The 11810-nt window shown below is 37.2% G+C and overlaps 1 protein-coding gene across 7 annotated transcripts; it reads left to right on the top strand.

Annotated features, from left to right (window-relative positions):
• Nucleotides 1–3394: 3394 nt before the first annotated feature.
• LOC124179778 (very-long-chain 3-oxoacyl-CoA reductase-like) lies at nucleotides 3395–10988 on the top strand. Of its 7 annotated transcripts, none has more exons than XM_046564509.1 (5): nucleotides 3412–3555; nucleotides 3651–3862; nucleotides 6668–7210; nucleotides 9302–9645; nucleotides 10569–10988. In XM_046564509.1, the coding sequence occupies exons 3-5, from the start codon at nucleotides 6836–6838 to the stop codon at nucleotides 10840–10842; spliced, it is 993 nt and encodes a 330-aa protein (XP_046420465.1). In that variant the 5' UTR covers nucleotides 3412–3555; nucleotides 3651–3862; nucleotides 6668–6835; the 3' UTR covers nucleotides 10843–10988. The 7 variants fall into 7 exon arrangements, with proteins under 7 accessions (XP_046420464.1, XP_046420465.1, XP_046420466.1 ...); XM_046564510.1 differs by having other exon boundaries at nucleotides 3651–3835; XM_046564508.1 differs by lacking the exon at nucleotides 3651–3862 and having other exon boundaries at nucleotides 3395–3555.
• The last annotated feature ends 822 nt before the right edge of the window (nucleotides 10989–11810 follow it).

Raw genomic sequence — 11810 nt, forward strand, 5'->3', positions numbered from 1 at the left:
AGGTGTACTCGGAAATTCGAGTTTTCTTGACGGGGTAAAAAAATTCGCTGACACTTGACGAAGTGCTGTCATAGTGCAATACGACTACAATTGCGATCGGCTTTACGAGAATGCAACGACTAAGCTGTTAGCTCACGAGGCCGACTCGATGTAGGCCGTTATTTCATCACCACTGTCCCAGTGAAGAGTTATTCAGAAATGATTGTATTGATTTCCAAAAATAGATGAGGGACAAAATGGTAAAATAAAAAACAGAGGCTAGAGGGAGTCGTAATAATCGTTATTTATATTACACCATTTCTGACGAGATGAAAATAAATGTTTTATGAAGATCATGTTCACATATTCATGCTGTTCTAAGTTTAGTGGCTATTTTACAATTTTACACATTCCGGCCATTCCTTATTTTGACGTAATACATTTTTTTCCATCTTCCGTCAATTATCAATATTCATGAAATAACGGTCTTAATTGCGATTTCCTATATTTAGAATTCATTTCTCGGAGACGTGCATACGAATAACCACGATAAAAAAAAAAAATAAAGTAAAGTATAATGAATTTTCTGGTTACAACTGCAAAACCGGTTATGGTGAAAAATAAAAATATTGAAGCTCTGTGTATATGTACAGTAACTATAGCTAAAAATTTCTCTATGCGTTAAACACAAGCGATGGATTCGGCGAAAGTGAACCGATCCTTCGAGTTCGATAACCCCAATTTTTGGGTCGAGTCACAGATGATGTTTCCCGCTTTGCAGTTCAATGTTTAGATCGAATTAAAATTCTAACGGAGGCCAAGCGCGGAGTTATTGGTAAGCAAATAGGCGGAGCCACTTAAATGAGTATTTCAATAATCCCGGTTTCTAATTGCGGCGATTTTGACACAATTCAAATAAAACACAAGAGTACATCTAATGCGCTAAACGCGGTGCAAATCATCCCGAATATTTATCCGCTTCCGCATGTGGATGAGAGTTTACGATTCTACTTATAACTTATCCAGCCCGCAAATATGAAGGAAGAGAAACTCGTGGCTTTGCCGCTTAATTGCCGCTGCGTAACTTGCCTCTTGCATTTCCGTGTTCCTCAAAATAACTACCAAGCAATCACGTAGATATGTTCAATTTTTTTTTGTTTTGAACTTGTCGAAGGAAAGACGTATGACATTATTTGAACGTAAATCCGTATTAAAAATAATTTATCCATCACAAGTTAGCAACAAGTTTCATTAAATGGTTATACCCAGCGATTTTTCAAGGATTTTTCGTAAAGAGACGTTACAATTTATTAATACAAAAATTTATACACATATTGGAATAACATCGCACTTCATTTTGATATTTTTTATTTGTAAAAAATAATATAATATTCAAAGCTGCTATACCCGCTCTCCGGGAGCACCTATAAAAAAAGGCGTCATGGCGGTCAGCGAGATATTTCTATACCGAATTATGTGAAGTGAAGAAACAAAAAAGATTTAGCTAATCTAAGGTATTATCTGGATTTTAATCGAAGGAATAAGCAAAACGTTAATTTTTAACAAAACTGCGGCTTCGCGAAAAAAAAATTCTATTTACCATAAAAAAATTTGGATTGATTTATTTATCAATTAGAAAATATTTACCGGCGAGACAAGAACCTTTGATGAAGGACTGAAAAATGTATTCATAAAGCTCGTGTGAAAATTTGAGACCAACGAGTTCAGCCGTTTCTGATAAATCTTGTTCACCGACTTTGAAAACATGGTTTTGATAAAACCTCGTTTAAAGTTTCCAAACCACTTTATATATTTATACTATATATTAATTTATATTTTTTCAATCGTCACGAAATTATCTGTCTATATACTCGAACACATGTACATTACGAGAACGAAATAAAAAAAAAAAAAATCGGTTTTTGTAAAATCCTGACTAGGTACAACCCCTGAATTTATTAGATAAAAGTCTATTCGCTCTGATATCACAGGTTAATATCGTCATTCAATAAGATCATTCTTTTTTTTCCTGTTTCCATAACAACATGGTAATCTCTTGCACTGATACGCCTGTGTTCAATAAACGAACAGTTTATCCGGGCCGGAACAAAATAACGCTAACATTTCCCAGGCTTGGCCTCATACCTGAAATTAGATCAGAACGAATATGAACCCGGTGTCTGAGGCCGATGAGAATTAGGTGCGGCGTTTCCAGCGCGTTGACCTACTGCCGCCAATTCGTACGGACAATCTCGTCGAACACGAGACTTCTTCTTCAGTCGGTCGAGTGCCGTGCAACGGGACTTGTTTTCACGCACTAGACCAGTCCCGTTTCTACGTCCGTGTGTCCGCTTGTGTGAAGTATTTTAACGCTGGTGTACCGGAGTGAGGATCATTATTGACGAATACTAATCAAGCATAATTCCGTTTTCGTTTTTTCACTCTTCGTTTTTTTTTTTTTCTTGTGTTTTTTCTCATCTTATTCTTCTGTTCAGCACGTGCAAACTTTACGACACGGAGAAAGTCGCGACGCCTCCAGCGAATTTTAGCGATCTTCCTCGACCATAATGTGGGATAATCTCTAGTGTGTTTAATGCTTTGTTAGACCGTCGTCTTAGTTAGTTCGTCAACTTTTTCCCCTCAAAATTTTCCTGCATTTTTTAACACACTTTACTTAAAAATCTCCAAAGTTGAAGATTTTATATCGAATTGAGTTTACTTTTTATCAATATTACCGTGGTTTACTGTGAAAATAATCGTGGTTCGGTTAAATTTGGAAGCGGTGTTTGTCGAGGATTAATTTTAACGTTTGAATAAGTAAAAAAAAATATAAAATAAAATCTCCAAGGGTTATATTATATCGTACGGTTAGTTGAAATATATATTATTGTCGAAAATATGAAATTTCTGATTTCCAATGTCCTGTATTAAACTTCAATTCGAGGAATCAATAAAAAATAACTCACATGCTCGAGAAAGGTCTTTAAAATATGTAATTGTTACTGTGTACGTATTCTGCGTGCATGAATTTCAGATAATTCTTATAGATATCATTAAATTCACCCGTACCAATGTTGGACAAATTCGCAGCCAGACAAGAAACTAATACAAAATACTAGTGGGGAGAAAGTGCTGAACGAAATTCCTCCATGTCTTCGTGAGTTTGGGTCAAGAGAAAAATTGAGTAGAAAAGTCAATATGAACCAAAGAGATTTTCGAAAAAAAATCATCGTCGCGTGGATTTGCGAGATCAAGTTCTCTAGTGCTGCAGCGAAAATGGACCCTGACCTAGAATAATTGTGGGCCAAAGAAATAAGGAAGGACGGACGGAGCTCCGCGAGGCGTCGCGACGCCGAGTCAGTTGAAGTAAAAGGTAAAAGCGCAGCCGTGACATTGCTGGCGCAAGCGCTTCGGCAGTGCGCTTCTGCGGGCAACTCGCTGCGCACCGTCGACGGGTCGATTCCGTTTTCATCCTTACGGTGTCGAAGCTTTATGGCATTACCGCTGTCGTTTCACTCGGTACAGTTTCTCGCCTTTTCGGAAGCCTCGAGATACGGGCAAAAAATATACCATAAGGTGAGAAATCCTTCGTCACGTCGTGGTTAATTGGTGAAAAAATCTATGAGGAAGTTGGTGCATTTTAATAGAATTTCTGTGTTTTTATTGTTCAGTGAAAATTTTTTCATCGGTCATCACTCAATCTTCCCGAAAAACTTATATCTAATCCGATATTAAGAATCTATTAGAAGAATCGTTCCAACTGCACTGATTAATTTTCTTTCTCGTCACCTGGATGAAAAATTTCCGTATAACAGTGATACCGAAAAATTTGCTCGATAGTAACAAAGTGGGTTTTGTGAGTACGCATAAAAGTTGAATGCAGGTTTGATTTCAACATCTGTATTTCTATTCTAAACAATTTAAATATTGTTTTTTTTCCACTCCTGCAACGAATGTAAATTTATCCTGTCATGCAGAATTTTTTTTTATCAGATTGCATAAAACTAAACACTTTTTCCATTTGGATTGAAACTCGATTTACTTTCCGAATATTTTCAAGCATTATCACCTGTTTCGGTTTTCTTTACTCTACGATTTCAGGAACTTATTTCGACGTTTCGATCGTGTAAAATCGTAACGCTTTACTCAAGTTACTAGGTAACAGTGCACCGGTGAAGCCTTTCTGTTCACGTAAAAATGGATCGATATGATGACGATTAATCACTTTCAAAAAAGTTCTATAAAAATAAGTCGCGTCGAGAAAAAAGTGATTTTTATCATAAATTGAGAAATATAAAAAAAAAACAACATACTCTTATTTTGAAAAACTAACTACTCGAAAGTCATTCTAAAATTGTGCAATAATGAATTTTTCCCTGACGTTTCGTTACGTTAACGTCACCAACTTCAGTCTCATACATTATTCCCATATGAATAATTGTACAAAGTGTCTCACGATGCAGTTTTAATGCGGTAGCTTCGTCGAAGTGAGTCTTAAGTTAAGAGTTTTGAGTTTCCAGGCATTTTAATTTATGTCTGATAGTCACTTAAGTAGTTCATACTTACCATTATAAACTATTACGTTTCTCTTTTTTTATTATTCACCATTGTTTACTGCTTTACTCATAATGGACGCGTCAATTAAAATTTCATGAGATTGCAAAGCACCGAATCGTCAGTCAACATTTACCTACCTTGGTTCAACTTCACTTTGATTAACCGAGTATTTTCTGAAAAAAATAAAACTCTTCAGATGCTTGACCTTAGTGATTCACAATGGCAAAATCCTTTATTAGATTTCTGTCGAACTATCTCCAAGACCCTTCTCAGATATTCGCCAAGTTATTCGATTAATTTCTACAGACTTTCATCAATTTATGGACAGTCATTTGCAAATACGCTTCGTTGAGGCGGGTAGAAAAATTTAAAAAATAAACTTTCACCAAGTCAATTACACCTGTCACCAATTTTCCCCAGCTATGCATGACACACTGAAAATAACGAAAAGAAATTAATGCGTATTAACAAGCACCTGATTCCTTATTCATTAGATTCACCTCGCTATGCTTATGCACTCCATTCCGCCTAACAAAATTGAACACTCATTCGGTTAGAAGCACTCAGAGAAAAACGTGGTTGACCTTAGCAGTAGTAGTCTTATAAAAAATAGTGTGCTCAGGGGACAATACGAATTTATAGTTAATAGAACTTATTGCATTATGTTGTTCCGAACTATGAACTTATCGTTACATCTGACAAAAGTTTTATGGTTAACGGTACAATAATGAAGACCTGGCCATATTTAAACATTAGTGCGATAAACATGAGGTAAATTCAAAATACCCTTTTGCGTATTTCCAACTAAGTCAAGCAAAATGATAAAATCTTAATGCACATTTATTGAGAAAACTTTGTAATTCACTTTATAACACGAATTTTGTGATTCAACTACACTTTTGTGTTGCAAATATGTCGTAGATTTTTAAATATTTTCAACAATGTATGTATAGTTGTTCAAACTATGTTCTGTATGATCTTGTCTGAATAATTACTGTATTAGCGTTAACCATATTTAAGTCGAGTCAAACTATGTACGGTGCATTCAACTCTGACAAAAGTTGCAGGAATCATCTCGGTTGGTCTAAATACTTATCCGTAAATAGTTGATTATAAATTAGTTAATTGAATCATACTCTATACTATCGAAGACTACAGAACAGAGTTCACCGCACGATACCAAAATAATTCTGATGAACATCTACACACGGTGAACATTAAAAAAAAAACATAGTTAATTGTAGTATTATGGTAGTATTATGGTCGTATGGTAAAATTGATATTGTGTTTATAGTGCGCCAAACGATAATTTGAGTATATTTTACCGTAAAAATTGTCGGCACGACTATAATATTTCAACTATACGTGCAAATTGTTCTCTCAGTGAGGGTCTCACTGCAATCCAATGAATTCACTTCAATGGACGAGCTTGTGGTTTGATTTAGCTGAAAATTCTAGTGCGACAAATCAAATGACTACCAAAAACTCCTAATCGTGAAGTAAATTGAATTTCTTGAACCAAATTAACTTTTTCAACGATGAGTGAAACATTAAGATAAAATCAACCGATGCTCGTATTATCTAATCAAAAAAAGTATTCCGTTCGGTACAAATGACACGAATTTATTTCACAAGTACTTAGTGAATAGTCTTCGATCACATCGAATTACAAATGACTGATTTTAATGAACTTCCGCGTCTCAAGTAAACTTCATGGCTTGGTTGAATCAGGCAAATAGTATTAGGTATTTTTTAATTTCATAATATCCGTGTTTAAATTGCAATGACCCAGTTTAACCAAAGTGTGGGTAACTTTTTCAGTTTTTTTTTTTTTCTAAAGCAATCATTAAGAGAGTATCATTCATAATTCAAAATCTAAATATTGAAAATCTGTAAAAATACATTGCACGACCATGTTCTGAATTATAAAGGAATGGTTAACCAGCCTGAAACGGTGCATTCAATTTATATTCAATCAAGTCTAATTTTGTAGAGCATATAATGGAGGAAAAGAAAAATGAAAAACACGAAAATCGAGTTCGTCGAACAATTTTCGGTGTGTAGAAGATCCGGCTGGCTATCAATGTGTAATTGTATCGTTACGAAAATTATAGCTATAATTTTTGCCCAGTTCTGCGACGGCGCATCGTTCGACTAATCGGGTGATCACGTGCCTGATAGCGGCTTATCAGTATAAAAGCGAGTTCTGGCCGGGGCAGTTGAAGTCTTACGATCACGAGCAACGTGCCGAGGCCTGGATAGAGCGAAACGTAATTAAAAGCCCGTAACAAGTCAAAAAATGGTGCTGTCCTGCTGGGAGAAAATCACGATCGTTGTGGTGGCAGCGGTAGGACTGAGGATCCTGATTCGGGCGAGTGGCCTCGCCTGGAAAAAGCTGATCGCCCCGCAGCTTGGCCTTGGACTTGACGTCGCTTCCCAAGGTCGTTGGGCCGTCGTCACGGGCGCGACGGACGGAATCGGGAAGGCCTTCGCCGAGGCACTGGCTGCCAAAGGTTTGGACATACTTTTGGTCTCCAGGTCACTGCCGAAGCTAGAGCAGGTCGCCACCGACATAAAACAGCGGTTTGGAATCGAGACTCGAGTCCTCGAGGCCGATCTGACGCAAGGGCAGCCCGTGTATGCGAAAATCGCAACGTGCGTCGAGGAGCTCGAGGTACGATATTCTTATCGCAAGGTAGAAGTTAGCGACGTTAAGTGGCACACCTAGTGTGACAGCCTAAAAAAAAGGCGATTCTTGAGAATTTAAAAAAACAAAAACTAGTCTATCAATTATTTTAAATTTTTTAGGGTATATTTATACATATTTTAAAAATACACAGTAAAATTTTTGAAGAAAAAAATTTAATATTTTTCGAGTTACACGCGATCTCCGACGGCGCTGAAAAAAAAAGGTCCTCCACTGCTGCAGTGATTCCGGCCTTCTCCGTGGATGAAACCTAAAAAAAAAAAAAAATTCTTGGTAAACTAGAAGATATTGTCCGTACAATGACCTACGGTCGAAAAAAAAAATCAAAAATTGACAAAATGGCGGCGTTTTTAAAAAAAAACGTTGAATTTTACCCAAAATTTTGGTCGTTCTTGGCCTGCCAAAATTCGATTTTGATCAGATCAAAAAACTGGTAGGTCATTGTACGGACAATATCTTCCAGCTTAACAAGAATTTTTTTTTTTTAGGTTTCATCCACGGAGAAAGCCGGAATCACTGCAACAGTGGAAGATCTTTTTTTTCAGCGCCGTCAGAGATCGCGTGTAACTCGAAAAATATTCAATTTTTTTCTTCAAAAACTTAACTGTGTATTCTTAAAATATGTATAAATATACCCTTAAAATTTTAAAATAATTGATACAGTAGTTTTTTTTTTTTAAATTCCCAAAAATCGCCTTTTTTCTTAGGCTATCACACTAGGTGTGCCCCTTAACCCGTTCACTTTCAAATGAAAACATTTACTCAAACAGCCTTTATTTGAGCGAACAAAAACATTTTCCACGATTTTGAGATGTTTTGAACATTTTTCAGAAATTGAGTTTTTTCTTCAAAATTTACTGTACCCCGACTTTCTGCATTTTGAAAGACTTTGCGAAACAGATTTTTGCATATTTGAATAGTTGAATTTTATTTTCCAATGTTTCTAAATTTTTATCCCCATACGCTCTTATTTTTAAAGGTTGATTCCGGACTTTGAAGTTTTTCCATTTCAACCTAACACGAAGACAGAGTTATTTTCCTTGAATTTTTACCACCTTACCACGTTTAATAATATTTACTTGATACTGAAAGCTACCAACTAAAAACCTAGTTCGCAGATGTATTTTTGTATAAAAAGATATCACTTGCAAACCATTAAAGCTAGAGACTTTGCTTGTATCGCTTATATTCTCTGAATATTCAATGCAAGATCAACAGTTTCACCATTGAAGACGTTTAAGGATAAATTTTTACATAAAATTAAACTTGACTTTAAGGCTTATAAATTTCGAAGCGTGGAAGCTACGAATTTCGTTTGGCCGGTGATTCTGTCAAGAACTTAATACAATTCTCTACGGAATGCTTTCAGAATTAATGACGTATCATTAAATTTAGCTGAGTGGTCACAATTTGAAAAAAAAAAATGATATCTTGTCCGTATCGTCTGGATAGGAAAATTTCGAGGTCAGAGATAGCACCCTTTAAAATTTCATTGGAAAGAATATACTTTTACAAAAATTTTCAGCTTGTTATTTGCAAGTTTCTCAAATGAGAGTGAAAAGAATATTGCCACCCAACGACACACCGTGTATTATTGAATGTATTCCCGTCTATTCGCTTCAAAAGTAAAATGCTATCACGAAAAAATTAGTTCTGCATCCTAAAACCCACACGGGACCTTTTCGAGTTCCCTGAAATACATTACATTTCATTGTACTACCTAGGAAAATATACTGAGTGTACGTACGATATTTGCAGTAACATTCGAATAACATTGCAAATTATAACAAAGTGTGACACTGTTGTTACTATTCAATGTTATTTTAGTTGTCCATGCTAAATTTTTTGGTTCACCAAGGAACAGATTCGACGTTACATCCACCAGAAAATGTAGTTCGACAACTATAAATACACTCAATGGTTACTGCTTCTACTGAAATTTGTCTTTCAATTAAAACAAAATTCAAACTGTCATTGTAACGATACCCAGGCTGCTGGAACTTTCTATCCTAGCTATAAGAAATGAAATTTTTCTCAGTCCATGAATCGGATTCGCAGGTTGGCGTCTTGGTGAACAACGCGGGCACGAGCTACGAGCATCCGGAAGTGTTCACGAATCTCTCAGAGGAGACGATCGCTCGTATACTGCAGCTCAATGTTGCCGGAGTGACGGGGGTTGCCCGGGCAATACTTCCAGGAATGATGGAGCGCCGGAAGGGGGTGATAATAAACATCAGTTCGACGTCAGCGGCCATTCCTAGTCCCTATTTGTCCGTCTATTCGGCGAGCAAATCGTACGTTGACAAATTGAGTGCCGATCTTGCGGTCGAAGCTGCGCCACGTGGTGTTACGGTGCAATGCGTTCTTCCGGGTCCGGTTGCCACTAAAATGTCGAAAATCAGGTAAGCTCATAAGCTCGTAGAAATTTAAAGAAGCCTGACCGGAACCGAAGGCTTACCGATATCTGAAATGGCTTCGTTTGAATTTTTGTACAGAGTCCAGAGAGGAATTCTTAGTCTTTGTTCTGGGTACCGTGGAGACAGTCATTTTGCAAATATTTATCTCAAAAATGTATGAAATACCTGCGCTATGTTTGTTCATTAAATGTCAAATGGAACTGCAACAGTTTAGAAGATTGTTATCCGCAATTTTCAAACATTTTCAGAACGACGGTAGAAATGCGTTGCGAAACGATTGATTCTCGCATTATAAGTTGAACAAATTCATTGCAATTTATTCTAAAACATGATAAAAATCGTTATGAATATGGACTGTTCTGGGAAACTTGGTACACACCGATTTACAGAGATTTTTAAAGAATTTCAAGTCTAGAAAACAAAGTCACGTGAACGATAAATAATTAAGATCACTGTTTCTCGGAAGTTTTAGTAAAGTCAAACACACCTAGAAAGTTTAGCAAAACTTTAGAAAAGCTGAAAGTATGTGGAACCTAGAATTTAAAAAAAATACCGTACGAAATATCATCACACTGACAAGAATAATCACAAACGCACCGAAACTGCAGCTTTACGAAATAACTTCGGAATCCTTTTAAAAAAAACTCTGAATCTGTAAAAAGTGTTTACACCAGTTAGGGTATAACGGAAAAATGTCATGGAAATTTTGAGAATCGATACGCTTCTAGTGAATAATTCGATTGAATACATTGTAATCGATTTGAAAGGATTATTTTGCATTCAGAATTATATACAGAACGACAAAAGCCATTTTCATTCTTCCGCTCCGAATGCATATTCTATAACATGCATTGTTAGAGCTTCTAAGGTCGAGCCGGTCGTTTTAATTTGACTTTATTCCCTTCCAGGAGGTCAACTTGGATGGCACCGTCGCCGGAAAAGTTCGTCGAGTCGTTATTGAAGACGGTGGGCATCGAATCTCGAACAACGGGCTATTTTCCGCACTCTCTGCTAATCGGTACAATCAACGCGATTCGGTGCGTGTGCGACAAAGCGGCAATTTGGCTGATCGCGAGAACGATGTTGAACCTCAGGAACCGCGCTCTGAGGAAAAAGGACAAGGACGAGCAGAAGACCGTCGAATCGATTCCGAATCGACCGACTCAAGCCACGACTGATTGATCGAGGAAGGGGGAAAAAGTCTTGGAGATTTTTCCTCACCTCGATGCAAAGAAATCTTGACTTTTTATAATCGCTTGTTTTGTTTCTGTTTCACACTTTCTCACGCCAATCGTTGGCTGGAATAAATTGTTATCGTTGATCATAAACCTTTTCAATTACCTCTTACGCTATTTCTATCCAGTCATGACTTATTCTAGGATCAAGAGTCGCGGTCGGTGCACAGGTAACTTCCGGTTTGAATCTGATCTGCATTAATTAATACGCGATAAGCTCCGGACGTCACAATTTTTGCAAGTGTACAAGCATAGCTTCGGAGTGGTTGAATATACGTGAGACATTTCGTCAAACGGTCGTTCCCTAATTTTCACTGGCCTGCAATTACCGACCGACCGTTGGTACTCAATCTCATCGACAAATTAAACATCTCTGAAATGCTAGTCCACATCGCATCAGTTGAGAGAATATGTTTAAAGTAGCGGCCGGTCTACAGCGGCACTGCAAGTTGAATCTGCGTTACAAGCGTGTTCCATTCTACCGAAAAATTAGCCGTCTCCGAATTAATGTCCATATGTGTACATTGAAGAATAATACACGCGTCGTCTGTGGATATCTAACGTGTCATGGCTCTAGTCGGAGATACACTGCAGTAAAGACGCTGTCTGGGTCCGATAAACGTCGATCAAATCACTCGCTGCTTTTCCATATGATCCAGGTAAATGGTAAATTTTTGCGTGTATTTGTTGTGCTTGAGTGTGAGACATAAACACAGGCGCTCATGGAAGGATCTTGCAGCTTGCGTGTCCTTCCACAATCGAACTAGAGATCGTTATGTGATACCTACAAATAATATGTAGTTTATGTTTTTCGTTTCACGCTAAAGTGTGTCGATCATTCATCCAACCCTCTCTTCTCGCTTAATCACGGCTACCATTTCCTGGCGCAACAACTTACTCGAAACGAGCATCAAG

The sequence above is a fragment of the Neodiprion fabricii genome, chromosome 4 (genome assembly GCF_021155785.1).
Source record: "Neodiprion fabricii isolate iyNeoFabr1 chromosome 4, iyNeoFabr1.1, whole genome shotgun sequence".
Lineage (NCBI taxonomy): Eukaryota > Metazoa > Arthropoda > Insecta > Hymenoptera > Diprionidae > Neodiprion > Neodiprion fabricii.